The sequence below is a fragment of the Canis lupus genome, chromosome X (assembly GCF_011100685.1).
Source record: "Canis lupus familiaris isolate Mischka breed German Shepherd chromosome X, alternate assembly UU_Cfam_GSD_1.0, whole genome shotgun sequence".
In the NCBI taxonomy this organism is placed as follows: domain Eukaryota; kingdom Metazoa; phylum Chordata; class Mammalia; order Carnivora; family Canidae; genus Canis; species Canis lupus.
In genome coordinates, this window is record NC_049260.1 from 75,912,503 (window position 1) to 75,935,955 (window position 23,453).

The window sequence follows — 23,453 nt, forward strand, 5'->3', positions numbered from 1 at the left end:
CAATCAGTTGAGCACAGACCATCAGCCCCCAACTCCACCCAGCACTACCAGCAGCCCACTCCAGCCCAGCTCCAGCAGCACAGGTGTCTGCAGACCAGGTGGTGCCATCAGACCATTCCCTGGCCCCTGGGCATTGGCCCTGGTTGGTCCCTATGTCCTCCTTTAAACCAAAAGAAAACAAAGTGTTTAAAAACCCACACCCCCAAACCCTACATGCAATTTTGAGTCAAATGAGTAAACGATAATTGCTGCTTCTCACGTTCACACACAAAAAAAAAACCAGAAAGGAGAGATGGGGCATGGGTCTGGCCCTCATCACTGCCAGGGAGGGGTGGCCACCAGAAACAAGGAGGTTACTCGCCCCTGCATGGCCCAGGCCCCCTCAGGATACATGCCACCCCATCTCAGGGCCTGTCTCTCATCTGTTCAGGAGGCTGGTTTTGATATATTTTTTTAAAGATTTTATTTATTTATTCATGAGAAACACACACACACACACACACACACACACACACACACACACAGGCAGAGACACAGGCAGAGGGAGAAGCAGGCTCCATGCAGGGAGCCTGACGTGGGACTTGATCTGATCTCCAGGATCATGCTCTGGGCTAAAGGAGGTGATAAATCGCTGAGCCACCCGGGCTGCCCGATATTTTAAATTTAGATAATGGTATGGTGCTGTGGTTCTCATTGCTTTTTTTTTTTTTTCTGCTCAGCAGCATTTAAAAAAATATGTTACATGTTACTCTGTGTACACGTAGTCTGTAGTTTCTAACTGTTGTATGGTGTATCACAGTGTTCATGTACTCTAATTCACTTTTTCATTTTCCTAGAAACAAAATCTAGATTGCTTCCAACTGCATACTACCTCACTGTGATGAATGCCATTAAACATATCCCCTTATATGCCTGTGTAAAATGTGTTCTGGAATATATGTCAAATAAATAGAATTGTTAGGCCATAAGGAATATCTATAATTAATTTGATTAAGTACTGTCAGATTGTTTTTTGGAATAGCATCTCCAGTCTAAAATCTAATCAGCTGTGTGTATTGAAGTTCTTATGTCTCTGGACCCTTACTAACAATTGTCATGTCCCAGCTTTCTAATTGCTAACCAGATAAGTGTAAATATATTTGTAATTTTATTTTAGTTAGCAACTGCCTGATTAATAATGAGTTTGAACAACTCTTCATGTATTTTTAAGGATTTTGTTTTCCTCTCCTCTGAGTATACTTGTTATATATTTTGCAAATTTAGGGTGGTGTGTTCCTATTCTTTTCTTTTTGATTTGCAGGAGTACTTTATGCTAGATATTAATTCTTTGTTAGTTTAACATATTGCAAATATGTTTTTTCTATCTGTTATCAATTAACTTTGTTCCTGGTGTCCTCTATTGAATAGAAATTCTCATTTTTAATTTAATCAAATCTATTAATCTTTCTTTGGCTTTTTTAAAAAAGATTTTATTTATTTATTTATTCATGAGAGACAGACAGAGAGAGAGAGAGAGGCAGAGACTCAGGCAGAGGGATAAGCAGGTTCCCTGTAAGGAGCCAAGTGGGACTCGATCCCGTATCCCAGGATCATGCCCTGAGCCAGGCAGATGCTCAACTGCTGAGCCACCCAGGCGTCACCCTTTTTTGCTTTATGGTGTGTAGTTGTGAGGTTTTGTATAAGCCATTGTTATCCAGGGCACCTGGGTGGCTCAGCGGTTGAGCATCTGCCTTCAGCTCAGGTCATGATCTCAGGGTTCTGGGATGGAGTCCCACATCAGGCTCCCTGCGGGGAACCTGCTTCTCCCTCTGCCTATATCTCTGCCTCTCTCTGTGTCTCTCATAAATAAATAAATAAATAAATAAATAAATAAATAAATAAATAAATAAATAAATAAAATCTTTTTAAAAAAGCCATTGCTATCCAACTATAGGCCCCAAAGATATTCTTCTCTACTATGTTCTATTGACTTCATAATTTTAACTTTCATATATTTAGGTCTTTCATCCTCTGGTGTCCAGATTTATATTTGGTGCTAGGCAGGGGTCCAGTTTTATTTTTCTCCAAATAGTGAGCCAGTCTTCCTGATACCATATATTAAGCTGTGGATCCTTTCTCCATGGATTTGTGGTGCCAAACCTATAGTATAATAGGTTTCTATATTTACTTATATCTGTCTCTAGGTCTTTCCATTTATCTATTTATCTCTTCCATTTTGTTTTTATCACTATGATATGGCAGCGACAGCTAATACTCACCAAATGGTCTTTGTGCTTCCTAACTTTCCCAGCCTGCCTTGCTTTTGGATTGGGGCCACATAACTAGACCTGAACAGGGTACTATAAGCAAAATAATGTGAATAACTTCCGGGCCAAGATAGTTTAAACACCTGTAAAAAAGACCAGGTATTAAGGTCGAGGAGCCACAAGATGGAAGAAGCCTTGGATCAGTGAGTAACTATATGGAAGACTGCAGAGCTGCTCAAACCTTATTACATTTTATGTAAATAACAAGTAAACCTGTGTTTATTTCACTGAGATTGTGGGGTTCATTTGTTAATGCAACAGAGCTTATTGTTACCCTGACTAATATATATGGTTTTGGAGTATATCTTACTATCTGGTAGAAGAAGCATCTCCTCTTTATCCTTATTTCTCAAAATTGACATACCATTTTTGTAGTTTAGTACTTCCATATAAGTATTAGAATGTGTCAATTAAGCTTTGATAGATTTTTAAATGTTAAGCTAATTTTGCCTTCCAATATTGATTGTGACATATTTTTCTACTTTCCTGGGTTCTACTTGCTAGTATTTTGTTGTAAATTTCCACATATATAAGTGAGATATCTATAATTTTCCTTTTTCATACTGACTTTTTCTGTTTTTTAAATAAAGGTTAGTTCTAATCTTATAAAATGCATTGGGTATTATTCTTTCTGTTCTCTGGAAGATTTTGTATAATATCTGAATTATCTATTCCTTCTGGTTTTTTTGTGGGAGTAGAGGGACTTTAAAACTACTTATTTATTTCCTCAATGGTTATAGGACACTTTGGGTTTTCTTTTTCTTTTCGAGTAAGTTTTGTTAAGTTCTATTTTTCAAGGAATTCATCAATTTCATCCATGTTTTCAAATTTATTATCATAAAGTTAGTCGTAGTATTATCTTTCAAAATATCTACTTATGCATTATTGTTTACTTATATTTTTGTCGTGATTAGTCTCACCAAAGGTTTGCCTTTCTTATTATACCATAAAAAGGAATGACTTTTGATTCTGTTAATCCTGTCTAATGTATTTTTGCTTTCTATTTTATCTACCTTTTGCTCTTGTCTTTTCCATTCTTCTGTCTTTAGGCTTATTCTCTTAGTGTTTTTTCCTAACTTAATTCGGATGCTTAGCTTATGGATGTTTCGTCGTTTTTTTAAGTCTAACATAAGATTTTAATATAAGAACAGCTTTTTTGAAAAAAAAAAAAAGAACAGCTTTTTTTGAGAGGTAATTCATATATAAAACAATTCACTAATGTGTATGATTCAACATTTTTTAAGTATATTCACAGGGTTGTGCAACCATCACCATGATAAAATTTATTTATTTATTTATTTATTTATTTATTTATTTATTTATAAAATTTATTCAAAGATTTTATTTGTTTATTCGTGAGAGACACAGAGTGAGTCAGAGACATAGGCAGAGGGAGAAGCAGGCTCCCTGGGGGAAGCCTGATGTAGGACTCGATCCCAGAACCCGGGAAACATGACCTGAGCCAAAGGTAGATGCTCACCCACTGAGCCACCCAGGTGCCCCCACCATGATAAATTTTAAAACATTTTTGTCACTCCCCCCAGAAAAGCTGTACCCACTAGCTGTCATTTGTCATCTCTCCTCCATTGTCCCTCCAGCCCTCATCAACCACAATTCTACTTTCTGCCTCTATAGATTTGCCTATACTAAACGTATCACATAACATAAAAATTTTAGACCATAAATTTCCCTGATATACTGTTTTTATTGAATTCCATAAATTTAATCTTCAGTATTTTAATTATCATTCAGTTCTCAGTATTTAAACATTTCCATTATGCTTCCTTTTTAACTCATGAGTTATTTAGAAGCATATTTTAAAATTTCCAAGCACGTGAGTTTTTAAAAATGTTATCCTGTTATTGATTTCTATCCTAATTGCATTTGGTCAGATAAGATAATTTTTATAATACTGATTCTTAGAAATTTGTTGAGACTTGCTTTACAGCCAAGTACATGATTAATTATTATAAATGTTCTATCTAGCTTAAGAAGAAAGTGTATTCCCATTATTGGGTGCGGGATTCTGTATATGTCCATTAAATCAGTTGTTGATTGCATTGTTCACTATAATATATCTTTACCTTTTTTTTCTCCTTAAAATACTTTAGAGTAGTATGTTGAATTTTCTCATGTGATTGTTGGTTTGTTCATTTCTTTTTATAGTTCTGTAACATTTTTCTTTATATATTTTGAAGTTACCTTATTAAATGCCCAAACACTTGGAAATTTTTTTTTTTTTGTGAATTGAAACTTTTACCATCATTCAAGAAAACTTTTATCTTGAAATAATAATAGACTTACAGGGAGTTGCAAAGACAGTATAGTGAGGTCTTCCATACCCTTCACCGAGTTTCCCCCAATGGTTACACCTTACATAACTATAGTATGATAACAAAATTAGGAAACAGATGTTAGTACAATGTGTATGCATAGTTTTACACTATTTTATCACACTGCTTCAATCAAGATACAGAATTATTCCATCACTGCAAAGATCTCCTTTGTGCTACCTCTTTCTATTCACACACATTCTCCTCCCCATCATCCCTTAATGCCTAGAAACCACTAATCTGTTCTCCATCGCTTCAATTTTTTTCATTTCAAGAATCTTTATAAATGGAATCATATGGTATGTGACTTTTTGAGACTGACTTTTTTTCCACTCAGTATGATGCCCCTGAAGTTCATTTAAGTTCTGTCAATTAATAGTTCATTCTTTTTTATTTTTTATATTTATATTTTTATTTTTGTATGTTTTTTATTGGAGTTCGATTTGCAATATATAGTATAACACCCAGTGCTCATCCTGTCAAGTGCTCCCCTCAGAGCCCGTCACCCAGTCACCCCATCCCCCCGCCCACCTCCCCTTCCAGTACCCCTTGTAATTCATTCATTTTTATTGCTGAATAGTATTTCATGATATAGATGTACAGTTTGTTTAACCATTCACCTATTTTTATCATTAATAATGCTTTTTGTCTTAAAATCTATTTTGTCTCATATTAATTTGGCTATGCCAACTTTCTTTTGGTTAGTACTTGTATAGTATATTTTTGTATCCTTTTACTTTCCAAGTTTCTGTATACTTATTCTTTACCATGTGACTGGATTTTTAAAAATCTGGTAACATCTTTAAACTATTAAGTTTAGGGGATCCCCTGGGTAGCTGGGCGGTGGTTTAGCACCTGCCTTCAGCCTGGGCGTAATCCTGGAGTCTCGAGACCGAGTTCCGCATCCGGCTCTCTGCATGGAGCCTGCTTCTCCCTCTGCCTGTGTCTCTGCCTCTCTCTCTCTCTCTCTCTCTCTCTCTCTCTCTCTCTCATGAATAAATAAATAAAATATTAAAAAAATAAACTACTAAGTTTAGCTCGTTTTCACTTATTATGATTACTAATACATACAAACTATTGTGCCTTCTATTTGTCTTGCTTTTTTGAGGCTCCACATTTCTCGTTTCTTACCTTCCTTTGGATTTTTTGTTAGTGCATTTTTTCTTTACTGCCTTAGACATTATACACTATTATTTTAGTGGTCACTTCTGAAATTTTATCATTTAATTCTAATTTAAGTCTAGAGCTAATCAGTATATAAATAATAGATGACAGCCCCCAATGCAATTAATATGGACTGATAATACTTATGTTCTTAGGCACCCTCAAAATATATAATTCTCTATTTTGTTCTGATAGTGCAGCATCACCATCAGACCTAAGAGGTTTTAATATTTCAAAATGTGAGCCTCAATGGGAAATATGAGAGAAATTGTTATTCATTTTCTTATAAGCAGGGCTTGGTGGGAACTATTTTTTAAAGGCCTGGAAAGGGTCAGGATTTTCCATATAACTTAGTTCAGTTACCAGTGTTCCCAGTTTCACTAAGGAAATGTGGTAAAGTGGTGAATTCAACTGATACTACGTTTAAGTAATAAGCCAATTTCTAAACTCATTTTTCAAGTTGTCTTGGTCTGACAGCTTTAAGTGGGAGGAGATTTTTGTAGTAGAATTTTGTAATGGCTCTATTTTATCTTTTACACTGAATCAGGTATTCCATAATTTAGTCTACTCATTGTTTTCACTGGAGGTTTTTCAGTGTCCCTAGAAACAAACATCTGATCCCACCTAATTCCTTTTCTATATGAAGTCATTCCATAGGAATGAGTACCTTGTCATGTAGAACCTATTGTTAATTGTAGGCTATTAGTTTTCAACCCCAGATTGTGGAAGGAAGCTTCATTTGTACTTTTCCCATCTCAACCCAAATACCCTATGTTTTCTTGAGATTCTATTGTTTACTACCCTGTTTCTGGCTTACTTTTAGTCTGTAGCCATTTGTTTACGCACACAAAAGGAATATAAGGAAAGATACTGTGCTATATCTTACAAGTAGTGGAAAAACTGAATATCCTGACCTGATAAAAGGTGGAAACAAGTGCAGCTCTAGGGATTCCAAAAGTAGCAGTTTGTATCACTTCATCCTTGTGTTCTACCACTAAAATAGCAACAATGTATTCCCAGTTCTTGCATTTATTTCATATTATTAAAGAAAAAGAACATGATCACTTCATGATCTGATTGTTTACCCAGACCAATTAATTAGAGCAAGGAAAGCAGGACTATTCAGTCCAAACATGGTTGTAAGAATTGTCCCACTTCATCCATGCCCTGGACATACAATGTAAAAGCTAAAAACTACAGTAAAGAAGGTCTAAGGAATGCTTCACCATTATTTAGGAATAATAGAATAGTATGTAGCTGGTGCTCAATTCCTGGTACCTATTATTATTTTGTGCCTATTTGTTATTATAAGTTAAAGCTTTTCAAGTAACTACTCTTAAGACTCAGCCACACCAGGGCTATGCTGTTGAACTTTCATATGCAATGTGATTTAAGATGCAAAAACTCAGATATCAGAAAATGAAATATTTGCCTATTGTGTGATTCTTAGCTCATTCATAAGGCCAGACTTACATGTCTCTGTGTGGGGATAGGTTTCATCTGAAGTGGATGGAAGTTTCCACTGCTAATCAGAGTGAAGGAAGCTGGGTGGATTACCCTAATAGCTGGGATGGAACCAAGAGATGTTGATGCATCCATCTTTGGGATATGAGCTCAGACACCAACTCTATCTTGCCCAGAAGATATTATTGTTCCAGAATTGACAGCTTTTCATATTCTCCTTACTAAGGGTTCCAACAATCTTGGGTTTAGCTTCACCCAGGATCACCCTATTACTACAGCAATGATCTTCTTTATTAAATGGCCTTAGGTTTGACGTCATATGAATTACGGTGGTCATAGTAAAATCAAGGAAGATCAATCAAGTAAAACTTGGAGTCCTCTATCATTTCACTCCAAAAAGGAGGAAAAAACCTTTCACCCATTATCATTATCACCACTGATTTCTTCAGAAGTCCTTAGGCTGTGGTTGTGGATGCAGATTTTCCAAATTTTGATTTTGTCTGAAAGTTTTATTGTTGGTGACAAATATAATCAATTGTTTTCCTTGAAGGTTCATGATTGATTGATTGATTGATTGATTGATTTTAAAGATTTTATTTATTTATTCATGAGACACACACACACACACACACACACACACACACACACACAGAGGCAGAGAGACACAGGCAGAGGGAGAAGCAGGCTTCATGCAGGGAGCCTGACTTGGGACTCGATCCTGGGTCTCCAGGATCAGGCCCTGGGCTGAAGGCAGCGCTAAACCGCTGAGCCACCAGGGCTGCCCACGTTCATTTTTAAAAAGATTTTATTTATTTATTTATTTATTTATTTATTTATTTATTTATTTATTTATTTGAGAGAGAGGGAGAGATCAAGAAAGAGAGACAGAGGACAGCAGGGGAAGAGGCAGAGGGAGAGAGAAAGGGAGAAGTAGACTCTCCACTAAGCAAGGAGCCCCCTGAGGGGCTGGATCCCAGGCCCCTGGGATCATGACCTGAGCAGAAGGCAGACACTTAACAGACTGAGTCACCCAGGCGCCCCCACACTTTCATTTTAAAGAAAATGCCCAATATCCAAGTCTGAAAAACTGGAGTTTTTCTGCCAGTCATTCCTTCAAGTAAAAATGATGCTCTATACAGAAAAACAGCTCACTCAAATGATCATGCAAATATATTGTTCAAGACAACCATTGTTTTAAGCTATACAGCAGAAGTGCTTTGTGCACACTTCCCACTTTATCACAGAGGATATAAAAAAAGCATGCACTCAAGAATTGAGATTGAATAAAATTAGTAATTTATTATAAATAAGGACTTTTTTCACAACATTTTAAAATGAAGCCGGATTAAAAAATTTTTTTTGAATATGTGGCTGTAAAAAAGTTGATTGCTGCTAGTACAGTTTGGCTATGGTAAGTCTCTAGCAGTTTTACCCACCATTGCTTTTGTAGCATTAATGTAAATGTCAACCTAGTGAAAAGAGCAAATACCATGTTGAATTGTTTTGAAAATAATTTTGACCTTACAGTTTCAGGGACCTGCAATGGTTTGTGGGCTATACATAGAGAACCACTGACATGCAATATGATTCCAATTCTGTGTAAAAAAAACAAGGAGATGACATGAACATCTGAAAGAATTTGCCTGAATTTCAGTTGCAGGGGCCTTTTTAGACTGATGCCACAGACTCATATACGATGAATGTCTTTTCATGCCAATAATACAGAAGCACATCACAGCTTTTAATAGTTGCATAATATTTTACTGTGTGGACCTACCACCTATCATTTAGATGGTTCCATAGGGTTAGAAATTTAAGCTTCTTCTAATTTTTCCTCCTTAGAAACAGTGCTGAAATGAACATACCTTGTGTATTTCTCTGTGTAAAATTATTTTATTATTTCCATAGGAAAAAAAAATCCTACAAGTGGAATGCTTTTCTGAAAGTAGATATATCTTTATAGCTTCTTTTTCCTTTTTTTTGTTTGACTTCAGGTTTTTTTTTTTTTTTAGATTCTATTTAGCTAACATAAGTGGTAAAAAATAACTAATCTTCTTCTGTCCATTCATCAGTTGATGGATATTTGGGCTCTTTCCATAGTTAGGTTATTGTAGATAATGCTGCTATAAACATTGGGGTGCATGTGCCCCTTTGGATCAGTATTTTTGTATTCTTTGGGCGAATGCCTAGTAGTGCAATTGCTGGGTCATAGGGTAATTCTATTTTCAACTTTTGAGGAATCTCCATACTGTTTTCAAGAGTGGCTGCGCCAGTTTGCATTCTCACCATCAGCGCAGGAGAGTTCCCCTTTCTCTGCATCTTTGCCAACATCTGTTGTTTCCTGTGTTGTTAATTTTAGCTATTCTGACAGGTGTGAAGTGGTATCTCATTGTGGTTTTGATTTGTATTTCCCTGATGATAAGTGATGTTGACCATCTTTTCATGCATCTGTTGGCCATCTGGATGTCTTCTTTAGAAAAATGTCTATTCATGTCTTCTACCCATTTCTTAACTGGATTACTTATTTTTTTGGATGTTAAGTTTGATAAGTTCTTTACTAACCCTTTATCAGATATGTCATTTGCAAATACCTTCTCCCATTCCATAGGTTGTCTTTTAGTTTTGTTGATTGCTTCCTTTGCTGTGCAGAAGCTTTTTATCTTGACAAAGTCCCAGTAGCTCATTTTTGCTTTTGTTTCCCTCTGAGACATGTCTAGTAAGAAGTTTTTGTGGCCCAGGTCAAAAAACGTTGCTGCCTGTGTTTTCCTCTCTAAATCTTTATAGCTTCTTATGCAGATTACCAAATTGCCTTCCAGATAAATTGTACCAATATATAATGCCCATCTGTCCCTTTTCTGAGTGAACCCCTCCTAGGAGTCCCTATCTCTATTCTTTCTTTAGGCCACCATACACTTGCATAAAAATGAGTGTTCTGTGAGGGGTGTCAGGAAAGCAGGCTGGGTTTGAAAAATCTCTGTGACTTTTCCCATTTTTTACTTTCATTGCTTCATTGGGCCAAGAAGAACAAAGAAGATGCAATCTGCCCTTAAATGAATTTGGGGTGGGGGTGGGATTCCCATAAAGGTCTCACCACTCCCCCTCTTCTAAGAGAAGACAGACCTAGATCTCTAACCTTTCTTTAAAAAAGATTTTATTTATTTATGAGAGAGAGAGAGAGAGAGAGAGAGAGAGAGGGAGAAGCAGGCTCCATGCAGGGAGCCTGATGCGGGACTGGATCTCAATCCCAGGACTCCAGGATCATGCCCTGGGCCAAAGGCAGGCGCTACCGCTGAGCCACCCAGGGATCCCCTTAGATCTCTAACCTTAGGGAAAGAAAACCACTCTTGGCGATGAATCATTCTTTGTGTCACAATGCTTTGTCTCATCATTAGAAATGATAACTCACTTTGGCATTTCATGATCACCACAACTGCCCAAGAAAGAGGGCTTTCGGGATCCCTGGGTGGCGCAGCAGTTTGGCGCCTGCCTTTGGCCCAGGGCGCGATCCTGGAGACCCGGGATCGAATCCCACATCGGGCTCCCGGTGCATGGAGCCTGCTTCTCCCTCTGCCTGTGTCTCTGCCTCTCTCTCTCTCTCTCTCTATCATAAATAAATAAAAATTAAAAAAAAAAAAAAGAAACTATAACTAGAAAGAGGGCTTTCTATGTCAGGACATGCACCAGATCATAGAATTCTCTGTCTTTGTCAAACTACAGTGAAGTCAGGTAGCAGATCTAGGTCCTTTTTTTTCCCCCCGTAAGCATCTTTCGTTCCCACTATTCCCTAACAATTCTTACACTGTTTCATTTTTGGTTTGTCATAACTTAACAACAGTTCTCATTTCCAGTCTTTTTTTTTAAAGGTTTTATTTATTTGAGAGAGAGAGAGAGCTAGAGAGAAGACGAGTGGTGGGGGAGGGGCAGGGGAGAGGGAGAAGCAGGCTCCCCGCTGAGCAGGGAACCCTACGCAATGTGCAATGAGGGACTTATACCAGGACCCTGGGATCTTGACCTGAGCCAAAGGCAGACACTTAACCGACTGAGCCACCCAGCGCCCCTCATTTCCAGTCTTGATGCCTAACCCCATCCCAGTTCCACTTTGCACATTGCCACCAGGTTTTTTCTTTTGGTCAAAAATGTCCAGTAACTCCCAGGATATGACAGGATATTTCAACCTCCACTGGGGGGTTCGGGATCTTCCCCACCCTTCATTTTCTTTCTTTCTTTTTTTAAAGATTTTATTTATTTATTCATGAGAGAGAAAGAGAGAGAGAGGCAGAAACACAGGCAAAGGGAGAAGCAGGCTCAATGCAGGGAGCCTGACATGGGACTCCATCCCGCGTCCCTAGGATCACGCCCTGGGCTGAAGGTGGCGCTAAACCACTGAGCCATCCAGGTTGCCCCCCAACCCTTCATTTTCACTTCCCACAGTTTCCATTTCAGGCAAATTGGTTACCTTATCACAGGAGCAGATTTCCCACTTCTTGCCTGTGTTCAAGACATTTTCCCCAACTGAAATGCTCTTCTGTATTTTCTTATGCTGTCCCTTCAGAGCCCAGCTTAAAGCTTTCTAGCAACTTCTTCATTTAACCAGACAGCATATATTTGACAATGAATATATGCCCAGGTGCTTTTAGTAAACCATTTGTGTTTATGTACCTTATCTCTCCAGCTAGATTTAAAATTCAAATATGAGAACTTTTTTTGTCAGTCAAAACATACACCTTTATTGATGATATACAAATGAAGTCTTTGGTGGATAAATTCAAGTCAAAACAAATGATAAAAGTGTAGGCTATATATGATGGACAGATTCACTGTCAATTCACATAGAGGAACCAGTAAAAATATTTCCATTTGAGCAGCACGATTAAAGTCACAAATGTGTTTTCAGTTTAAGAGGATTATTTATTTGGTATTCATAAAATGGTTCAGCTGAAAGCTGGAGACTGTCACAGATAACATCATTCTGGATGATACATTATTCAAACTGGTGGCTGAAAGGATCCCTTTACTATATGAACAAGTGGAAAAGTAGCAACTTTCAATTTTCATTGCTTCCAGACTGGAACACCAAGAAATTTCTTCAAGTCATTTGAGAGCACATAGCCAATCAGAATTTGTCCACCAGTTTTATAACTTTCACTTTCACCAAGAGGTCATGGTGATCTGCTAAGGCTCGAATTTTCTTAACGCACACTCCAGATGTGGTACATAAATAAAAAAGAGAACCTTTATTAAATTCTCTGTAGTTGAATACCTCTGCTCTGAGATTGTCATAGATGATCTCAAATAGAGTAAGGGCATTAATAAGAATTTCTGATTCCACATAAGAATTATAAAGGGAACTAAATGATGATGGCACTTGGGTGCTGAGCAGTTTTTTTAACATATCTGGATTTTCAGCAAAATTCGAAAGTATTTTCAAAATCTCAACCTTAATTTTTCCACCTCCCTGAGATAACAAACGGAAAAAGTTTGCAATCGAGTTGACAAGCAGGTGCTGGTAGTCATTGGTAATAGTCATGTTTGTTAAAAATTTCAGTCCAACTACCTGTACTGCTGAGTTCAAGTTAGAGGCCATGATATCATCCATCACTTTATTCATGTAGACCTGAAGTCGGCCCTGATTTTCATAGTTCTCACTCAGGTTATTCATGGCCATTAAGGCTTTTTCCTTAATGTGGGGATCAGTTTTGTTGATCATGTTTGCAATAATCGGGAGGCCTCCCAATTTTCGAATCGTGTCTTGGTTGCACGAATAGTTGGCATTGTTGCTCAGGGTGAGCAAAGCTACCTGTTGGATGAAAGGATCATCCGATTTCTGAAGCAACGCAAGGACTTTCCTGAGGTCTCGGACACCGAGAATCTCATCTATTTCATAAGGAAAGGGGCGCTTCTGCATGGGGACAGGTCTCCTCCCTCTTCCTCTCTGCTGCGTTTCAGGCTCAGAGTCTGACTCTGACTCTGTGTCAGTCCACCCGGACTCCCCTTCCTCAGAATCGGGGACCTCTGCCAGGAAAGCCTGTCCCCCATTAGCGGATGCTGCAGCAGCTGCTGCAGCCCCATCCCCAGGGCGGAAGCCCAGCCCCAATTCATCCACTTCAACCTTGTTTTTCTTGCCTTTGCCCTTGCCCCCAGTCCGAGACCTGGTTCCTTTGGCTCCACCTTTGGGTACAGCTCCAGTCGCTGACCCAGCCTTAGGTATAGCGCCGGTATGAGCCCCAGGGGTCGCTTTCTTGGAGGGTGCCACTGATCTAGGGGATCCTGAAGTCCCAGGAGCCTCTGCAGCCCCAGAAGGCACTAGAACAGCAGTAGGTGGTGTGGGTACAGGAGCCTCCGCAGCCTCCATAGGTGCTGTGGCCTCGGTAGGCGCTGGCACACTTGGAGGCATTGTTGGCACCCCGGGAGCCTCTGCTGTGCCAGGGGCTTCTGGCAACTTGGGAGCCCTTGCCACTGTGGGGGCCTCTGCAGCCACGGAAGCCTCTGCCTCCCCGAGAGGTGATGCCATTGAGGAAGTCCCTGTGGCACCCATTACTGGTTCAGCCTTAGGCCCAGCCCCTGCCCCTTCTGCCTCTTGGACCTGATGTCCTGCCCCACTCTGTACCTCAGCACCGGTGGCAGCTGGGGCCACTGCCTCAGCTCCATCTGTGTCCAGAGCAGAGGCTTCTTCCTGGGCCCTGTTCTCCGCCTGAGTGCGGACTGGGGTTGGAGGGCCGAATCCTGGCCCAAGGTCAATTGTGAATCCAGCCCTTAGTCTGGCTCTAGCCCTGGCTCCGGTTCCAGCCATAGCCCTGGTCTTAGGCTTGGCCAGTCTCTTCTTTGTCTGGTTTCTTCCCCTGGCATATTTGTAGACACAGTACCAGGCACTCGCTCCGATCACTATCCCGGCAGCTACGCAGCCAGCATCTCGAACTCGGCTCATGGTGCAGCTGGAGTAATTCTCTGATCCACAGTGTGGAGCTGGCTTGCCTAAACGCGGTTTGCACGTCTGGGCAAGGCACTTCTACTCAGGCTCACAGGTTTTGCCCAGACTGCAAGCCGAGCAGGACCTGGGACAAAGGGGCAGAAATGAAGCTTAAGGCTCTGGCTCACTTTGTGCTTAACCAGGCCTATGGAGGAGAGGTCAGAAACAAGGCTCGGTGAGTGAGCTACTACCCAGACACAGATGGCAAGGCCTGTGTGTGCTGATACAGGACCCAGGTTGTCTAAGGTTTTCTACACCTTCATCCCTAGCTGGCCCTACCCAATGCCAACACACAATTTCCCAGCACCTAAATGGGAGATGAGAGGCATAAGGACATTAGGAAAGCTGTTGGAGAGCAGGAAAAACAGTAGAGACCCCAGATGCTGCTCTGATCCCCCACACTCACCCCCAAGGGTTCCCAGATGGTGATCATGCCCATACCAACCTGCTGGGAGCAGGAGCAGTTTACTTTTTTCTATCAGGCCTGTACTTGTGCAGGGCCCCAAATTCAGACAGACCTGCAGAGAGATCCGAGAAACAGTGTTTTGGCATTTTTGGTAGTTGGATTCCATTTCCTTTCCTGATTTGAATCCTTATGGGCCAAGTTTTCCCCTCTCAGGAATTCTCTTTCCCTCTGTAACCCTTCCTCCTCAAACCATTAATTAAGAAGGCCAGTGCCACACCCCTTTCTCTGCACCAAAAGATAGGCCCAAGGCAAGAGTGTCTTGTAAAGAGGGAGAAGATGGGGGAAGAGGAGCCTCTGGTCCCAGACTCTGCTCTGGTTTCTGCCATACACACACCAGGGGTTCCCAGACACCTCCCACCCCCAACACTGACCTCCACGGATTCAGGGTTGTTTCCTCTTCCTTCAGTTCAGTGAAAGCTTCATCCTAAGAACAGACTGAAGGGCAGAGAGCCTGGTGGATGGAGGGAACTCGGACAGAAGTCCCTATAACTGTCTTCTAGTATTCACGCAGCAGAATGACAATCTTTCAATTCCATGAACTCTTCTTACCCCTCCCAACCCACACCAATCTCCTGCCCCGGGGCAGACTCCTCAGGCACTCAATCCCTCCTTCCTTTTGCCCTGCTCCGCCCGTCCGCCATTTCTCTGGGACACACAGCCACACCCCTTCTCCTGCACCGGAGCGGGAGGGGGCGGGGCGCTAGTGCAGCAAAAACTGGATGGGACGCCAAATGAGGGATGACTGCCAGTCTAGTGTCTTCCTCCCAAGACCACCTGTCCTTCGATCCCCAGCCCCCAGACTTAACATAAGCCTGCAGAACAAGGGCCCCCAAGATCTGACCTTTCGGTTTCAGGGTCATGATTTTCCACTGTTTCTACGTTCTGGGCTCCGCCTCCCACCCCCCACCCAAATCCCCCGATAACCGCCATGTCTCCCTCCAGCGTACGAGAACTCCCCTTCCAGGACTGAATTAACAAGAGTGAAGAGCCATGTGGGTTGGAGGTGTCTGGAAAGCAGCCTGTGAGTTAGCACGACGGCTTAATACCCGATTTCTCTCAGGATCCCCCCCTCCTGTGAAGCCCAGACAGCGCCAAACCCGCCATCTCCCCTACAGAGGCTGGCACACCCATTTTGCGGCATCCCCAAAGGGCAGCGGGCCGGCCGGGGCGGGGGGTGGGAAGGTGGGAAGGGGGTAGTCAGGGGAGGTATCTGCAAAGTGAGGGTGCGAGTGAACGGGCCGGCTCGTCTCCAAATTGCGTCCCCCTCCGGTAACCCTTGCCCAACCACCCAGCTGGCCTTCTGTGCGCTGCCACGTTTATTTCTCTTCCCTTCTCCTCTCTGAACAGGACGCGATGTGGGGTGCGGGGCCTGAGTGTTAAAACCAAAACCAACAAACACTGACTGGGAGAAGAAGTCAGCGGATTCTCCGCAAGTATACCCGAGTCTTTAGGTTCCCCCTACCCCCTCTCCCCGCCGCCCACCAAAATGAGCTGCGACTCCGCGCGGGGATCTGGAAAGCCAGCCAGGAGTGGGCGAGGTGAAGGCACCCGCGGCCTCAGACTCCCGCATCTCTGAGCTACCCGTTTCAGGAGTGCCAGGCTCTGCCCACCCTCACACCCACCTGCCCGGATCTGGGAGAATTTTGTCCTCCTCCTCCTCGCCTGGGTTAAACGCACGGCAGTGCGCAGCGCAAGAGAGTTGGTACCCAGAGGAGGACGGAGGACGGCAGTCAGGGCTTTAAGTACCTTTGCCCACGTCAGCCCCCGGTCACGTGAGGGCTATATCACCAGTAAGCTCGAGTCCCCAATTTCCACTCCCACCAAGAGCACAAGCCCCCTCCTTCAGCCCCACTCCCACCTCACCACATCAGGTCCTGTCACTCATTTTTTTGGCGGCGGCGGGGTGTCTTTGTCGTCCCAGAGGCCAAAAGTAGCCCCTTCTCCCAGTGTTACAATTTGCCTTTTTCTACACACGGGAGATGGGATGCATTTTGGACGGCTATTGGCAACTTTTACTTGTGTGTGTGTGTGTTGGGGAATTGTTTCTTTCTTTCCTGGGCAACTGGACTCTCTCCCCTCCCACCACCTTCAATCCCTCATCCACTAGTTCCCACCCTTTCCCTTGCCGTTGGCCTCTGCTCCAGAATAGGTAAGAGGTAATGTGTCAGAAAGGAGACAAGGAGTGGGAATGGGGTCTGTATTTCTGTGACACTTCTCCGATTTGTTTTTTTTTTTAAAGCGATTACTATCCTTTATTATCACAGTAAGAAAATACCACAGTGTGGGAAGCAGCAATAAAAAGAGCTCCATGATTTCTAAAGATTTCCCACTAATAGAAGAAGGCACCATTAATTTTGGTTAATTTTTACCACGCAGAAAATGAATTCTGTTGGCCACATAGGAAATAGTTTTCAGAACATGCTAAGGTATTTGAACATCTAAAAAGGGAACTTTCCTCAACAAGATAAGCATGTTTTCATGTGATCTGTCAATTGATCCATGGAGAGATGTTCAGTTGTCCAATCTTATTTATTTTGGACAAATATTCTACTTTTTCTCCTTATGGGACAGCTTTTAAGTTGGATAAATAAATGATCCTGCCTTGTTCTGTTAGAGAAACACATTTATTTAATGTTCCTAAACCATTGCTGACTGCTGTGTGAACCTCCTGTAATTCAATGGCTGTAACCATGACAGTTTTGAACACCTGTCCCTGGATTAGGTTCCAGTTTCATGATTCAGCTCTGGGCAAACGGAAGAGCTGTTAGGCCAAGGAAAGGACAAAAAGGGATGCAGAGATGGCCAAATCCCCCCTGTTTTGTCAAGGGTGGGGGAGATGCTGACCCCTCTACCTCCTTCCATATTCCAGAGCCTCTTATTCCCTGCATTCAGCTTCTTGATTCTGTTGCTCACTCTAAAAGTACACATGGACAGGTGACCAAGAAGGTAAATGCCACCCTTACTCAGGGGACCAACTTGAGTAACTGTCTTTGGCTTCTTCCCTTTCCCCCTCCCCCCTCCCAAATTCCCTCAGGGATGTAGAAGGGACTGCTGTTCCCACATATCCCTGCAGCTGTGGGTTTCCACGAAGAAGAAGTGATTGCTGGCTGGAGGAAGCACTCAGGTCTGCCTGTTCTGCCCTCGATCTTGGTGCCTTATTAACATTGCTCCTAACACCGTCTGCTGCTACCACCTGGCTTGAGAGGTGCAGCCAGCTGGGCCTCTTACCTCTGGCCTCCTTGCCACAGGGCACCCAGGGAGAACCTAACCTTGCTGTAGGGTCACTGCCTGCAGCCCACACCCACTTTTCTGCCCCCTGGCCAGATGTGTGCCCAGGCCCCAGGGGGTCTTCCCCCTGACCATACTGATTAACCTCCAGTAGGCTTTCTCAAGGAGCTGCCTCTGTGCTGTACCTGAAATTGTACACAAGGTTTTGTTTGTGAGTGGGTGTGTGACTAAGTGCATTTTTTTTTGGCGAGGGAATAGAGGCCATTGACCTCATCAGTTTCTCAAAGGGTCTGTAACTGCTCCCCTAGATATTAAGAACTGATACAATGGCTTAGAGAGTGTTATATATAATCATCCAGATTAGGAAGCTTCTGGTTTTTTTCTTTTCTGGTGAAAAAGGTAACATATATTAATGGTTACAAATATTCAGAATAATAAAGAAATATGTAACGTATACAGAGAAAGAGCTCTGTGTGCGGCACCTGGGTGGCTCAGTCAGTTAAGCATCTGCCTTAGGCTCTAGCCATGATCCCAGGGTCTTAGGATCAAGTCTCAAATAGGGCTTCCTGCTCCGTGGGGAGCCTGCTTCTCTCTCTCCTCCCCATTTGTGCTCTCTTTTGCTATCTTTGTCGTGCTCTCTCAAATAAATAAATACAATCTTAAAAAAAAGGAAAGAGCTCTGTGATATCTCTTCCACTCTCAGCCACTGCTAACAATTTCCATTGTCCTTTATATGCACATATTAGTAGGTGCATTTGTGGTTATTAATCAAATTCCAGATTTAGCAACAGTAAGCACATAATAAACATTTGGAATTTTTATTGTAATTGTAGCAAATCTGCAGATTAATTTGAAAAACATTAACATCTTAAAATTGAGACTTCCCCTCCAGAAGTACTGGTATATCTCCATTTTGTTCAAGTCTATTTTTATGTTTTTTTTATTTTTATGTTTGTTAATCAAATTTCATTTCATAAGTTTCTTCAGCTAAATAATTCCTATGACATGTTAGGTTTTTCCTAGGTATTTAGTAATCTTTGTTGCTGAAATGCTATTCTTTCTGCAATTATAATTTCTGATAGGGAATTTCCTGCTTAAGGAAAATATTCTACTATTATATATTTATTTTGTATCTGCCAATTTTTGTGATCTGGCTTATTAATTCCAATAGTTTTCAGTTGATACTTTTGGTTTTTCCAGGTATTTATATATAATCATCTACAAATGATGATTTTTTTCATTTCTTCCTTTCTGATATTTATACCTTTTTTCTTTTCTTTTCTGCATGTGTTACATTGATCAGAACCCCCATTTCTATGTTGAGAAATGGTGGTGACTGAGAGCTTCCTGATCCTATTTTTGAAGAAAATAGGGATGCCTCTTTTGTTTCATCATTTACTGTAACTTTTGCTGTTTCTGATATATTCTCTCCTTTTTTCTTTTTCTTTTTTTTAATATGTATGAAGAAATATTTTAATGACTGAGGAGAGCTCTTACCAAGTATTTAGGTTGATATTTTTGCCATAGAATTAAACTACTAAAGCCTCATAGAACATTTGAAAAATACAAAAAATAAAGGCACAAATTAATATTTCCCATAAAATATTCTGATGTCTTCATATCCATGTTTTTTTCTCCATGCATTAAATAATGGAATCATTGATTTCCAATTTTCAGATAGTTTCTAATTATGGAAAAACTTGCTCATTGTAAAATGCAGAAAAAGATAGATTAGGAAAGACAGATTACTTACGGCCTTACTGCCTGAAATGCCCCCAAGAAGGTTCTCAAAGGCAAAAACCTGAAAGTGATACTGGTTAGGGAGAGAAGGATGTAACTGGAAAGATTGGAAATAGGATACATTGTTAATAAGGAGTTGCATTTACTAACGTCATTCTCTCCTTTTTGAAGGTTTTTTTCACTTACGTTTACCAGTACTGCAAAAACAAAACAAAACAAAACAAAAAACAATACAAAGAAATAATGTCTGGATGAAGTCAAGTCATATGTTCTGTGGTCCTGGTAGCCCACAAGGAGTGAGGAATCTGCCAGGTCAGAAGATCCTCTGATATATTCTTTATCAGGATAAGGAGGATTTTTCATATCTGATTTAATATAACCAAGAATGATTTTTAAAATTATGTACAATTCTTTACTGCATAAACTAAGTTTCTGTCTATTCCTATTTTACTAATAATTTTTAAATATTTAGGAATGGGTAAGTTTATCAAATGCTTTGATGGAAAGGTTTCTTTTCTCCTTTGGTTTGCTGTTGCAATCAGTGATTTAGATAGATTGGTCTCCCTGCCACTCTAGTCTCCCTATAGACTATTCTCCACACATCTCTCAAGTTCAAACTCTGCCCCACCCCACATCCCCTGATGGTTAGAGTAAATGCAAATGTCCTTACTAGGACTTACAAGGCCCTACCCTCTTCAACCTTATTACCTTTCTGCTTCATCTTCTATTATTCTCTCTGTAGCTCAGCCATCCTAGCTTTCTTGATGTTCTTGGAATATACTGGGCTTTTTGTCTTCACAGAGCCTTTTCATTTCCTTGTTCTCCTGCCTGGAATATTCCTATCCAGAATATCAACATACTTAGATTCCTCATTAAATTCATGTCATTACTCGAAGGTTACCTTCCTAGTGATTCCTTCTCAGGTCACACTATCCAAATGTTCAACCCATCTCAGCTTTTCATATCTTCCTTTCTTGCCTTTAATTTTTTTTCTTTTTAGTAGGTATCACTAACAATATACTATATATTTTGTTTATTAATCTTGCTTGTTGTTTGTTTCTCTGACTATAATGTAGGACCATGAGATTAGAGATTGAGGTCTGTTTTATTTACTGCTGTAACCACAGCATCAAGAACAATGCATGGCATATAGTAGGTGCTCAATAAATGTGTTGAATAAAAGAATGAATGGCTTTCCAACATTGAACAAGTCTCTTGCATTCCACAAATAAAGCTTACTTGATTATACCACATTAGTAGATTTGTAAACCCTCAGATAGCTGATTTGCCTAATCAGGATCTTGTCATGTGACAAGACGTAGAAAATTAAGATCAATTAAGATTGATTTGAGTGGCATGTGCAAAACTCATTATGTAGTAAATATGATTGTTTACGATACATGTCTTTTTTTAGTGAATCTTCTTTTCGTAAGTGAAAATAGTTCTATCATATTTTCTGACAATAAAAAGGATGCATACTTAGTGTTTCAAAAGAGGAGCAGAATAGTGCTAATAAAAAAAATAACAAAATTTTCATTTTTTCTCTCTGCTTCTTTTCCTGCACTGCTTCCCCCACCCCCATTTCTAGGTATTTTCAGGAAGACCAATGTGAACTTAAGGGATTCAAAAGAAACAAGGTGGAGGGAGCAGAGAAAAGGATGGGACCATTCCTCCAGAGAAGCAATAGAATTGGCCAGCAGCCCAGGAGAAGATGCTGCCCCTTCCAGTCATCAGAAAGACAACACACTTGTTGGGTGTGTAAAGACTAAAAAAAAGGGACAGTGGTCAGGCAGCACGGTGGTGGTGGTGGTGGAAGAGGCGAGTCGCATTCCACTTTGCTAATAATAGGAGGGGACATTTGGGACCTGAACTCACCAGTGACGTAGCCTCACGTGACCAGGAGCCTATGTACTGAAGTCTTGGTCCAGACAGCGGTTCTGCTCAGGTAACCACTTCCCTGTTTCCTTGGAGGTGGCGTGATTGTGGGCAAGGATGGAGGAGGAGGACGAAGAGGAAACCATTCCTGATTCCTGTATGTTGGTGTGAGGGTGGGTGTTGATTGAAAACTCCTGGAGTGAGGGTGGAGGGTAGCAGCACAATTGCTGATTTGGAGGCGCTTTTGTGTTTCCCTATGCAGACACCCGAACCCAGCCTCTTTATCATGCCAAGTAAAAGGCAGGGCAGTACCAGCAGCAGAAGTGCTTGGCTTAGGTGACTTTAGAGACAAAGGGGAGGAAGTAGTTATCAGGGAGCAGAGAGATGGGGGCACCGTGAGGTGAAGGATAGGTCTGACAGCCTGGATCTGGAACAGAGAAAGGTCGGGGTTTGGACCAACATTTGGGTGTTGGCGCATCCACTGGAGCTTTAAATCCCTAGCCTCCTGTTCATGGCTGCTTTTGGCTTTGGTCTGTCCATGTCTGCCAGTCTACCCCTTAGTGATGGGATGGGGATGCAAAAGAAGCTCAATGCCTCATTTCTGTTTTTCCTCCTCCCCAAACACTCAGGCCCCTAGATCCCACTTGACTGCTTTTTTAGATTCCAGCCTCCAAAACGTTCTCAATAGCCTGGGTGAAACCCCTGAGATTTTTGAAGCCGCTGCAGTATGAGCCGTTTCCAGAATTTGGGCTTTTTTTTTTTTTTTTTTTTTTTTTTTTTTTTTTAGAATTTGGGCTTGATGGCAGAGGGACTGGTGATTGGGGCTGGCACCTGATACTACATCTACCAACTGACCTGTGATGGATGGAGAGCAGAACAAGAAGCAACCAACTGATTCAAAAGACATTAATCCTGCCTAGAAAAAGTTTAGAAAGTACAGAAAACTGGAAGGAAGAAAATAAAATAAGCCATCAATAATTACCATTCCTTGTCTTTCTCTCTGTGTAAGAATGCAGATGAGTGTGTTTAATATTATTGCATCATACTGTTTATGTTATCCTGGAATTATTTTTTTCAGGTCACATTGTAGGGGATGCGTTTTATTAGTTAATGAAAATCCTTCACAAACATTCTGGCAATGGATTTTTTTCTTGATAACAAAACATGATAATCATAGTCTTCACCCTTTTGCTGACCTTTCATGTAGCAGGTATGAAACTTAGTTCTCAGACTCAGGTGTAAAAAAAATTAGATGTTTTCATTTTCTAAAAAATATGTAGACTAAACTCTGTCTACAAGGGGATATGTTTCCACATTAATTATAGTCATGGTACTCATTATCCAAGTTTCTACATGGGCCAGCTAGGCAGCTTCTGTGCCATGCTTTGCATAGAGGACACAGGAATTTTGTGAGGCTGGGAGCCCCAGATAGAATCCAGGTCATCAACCTTGAGTTCCTACTCTTTTCTCTGGACTGCCATGAAACAGGATAGAAGTCCCATTTGCTCAAAGGACTCAAAGACCTCTTTCTTTCCTCCTCCAGTGGGAGAGGTGATTTCTCTCTAGTGTGAGGGAAATCCCTCACTTTCGGAACTCTGTTAGTCACAGTGGACTTTGGATTTTGGGGAAACAAAATCTGGAAAGTCCTGCCACAAACTTACTCTGAGGCCAGGAGGTAGAGTTGACTTGACTGAGAAAGGGAAAGTGGAGAACAAAGACAAGCATAGAGATGAAACATATTAATACCCTGTGTTTCAAGTGGGGTTCCCTAGAAGCAGATCCTGAGATGGGGACTCTTGTGAAAGTAGTTTATTGAGGAAGTGTTCTTGGATGAAACTTGCATGGAGGTGAGGAGAGCGGTATAGGACAGGGGAAGAAACTAGGCATAGTTGTGGTTCAGCTGAAGTGTA

General features: G+C 41.2%; 1 protein-coding gene and 1 long non-coding RNA gene across 5 annotated transcripts; one reads left to right on the forward strand and one right to left on the reverse strand.

The window, feature by feature from the left end:
• Nucleotides 1-11,966: 11,966 nt before the first annotated feature.
• Nucleotides 11,967-16,459, reverse strand: ARMCX2 (armadillo repeat containing X-linked 2). The gene is made up of 4 exons (XM_038587891.1): nt 16,323-16,459; nt 15,072-15,135; nt 14,680-14,752; nt 11,967-14,319 (listed from the first exon to the last, which is right to left on the reverse strand). The coding sequence occupies exon 4, from the start codon at nt 14,190-14,192 to the stop codon at nt 12,381-12,383; it is 1,812 nt and encodes a 603-aa protein (XP_038443819.1). The 5' UTR covers nt 14,193-14,319; nt 14,680-14,752; nt 15,072-15,135; nt 16,323-16,459; the 3' UTR covers nt 11,967-12,380.
• On the forward strand, nt 14,494-22,524 carry LOC119868486. 4 transcript variants are annotated; one of them, XR_005386391.1, is made up of 6 exons: nt 14,494-15,721; nt 16,048-16,133; nt 17,735-17,824; nt 19,840-19,980; nt 21,257-21,716; nt 22,331-22,524. It is a non-coding gene; the product is annotated as an uncharacterized LOC119868486 (long non-coding RNA). The 4 variants fall into 4 exon arrangements; XR_005386394.1 differs by having other exon boundaries at nt 21,257-21,700; XR_005386393.1 differs by having other exon boundaries at nt 14,502-15,721; nt 21,257-21,613.
• Nucleotides 22,525-23,453: the final 929 nt, after the last annotated feature.

What these genes read in the sequence shown, in the direction of transcription:
- ARMCX2 (XM_038587891.1), bottom strand. Translation starts at nt 14,192, where the DNA reads ATGAGCCGAGTTCGAGATGCTGGCTGCGTAGCTGCCGGGATAGTGATC.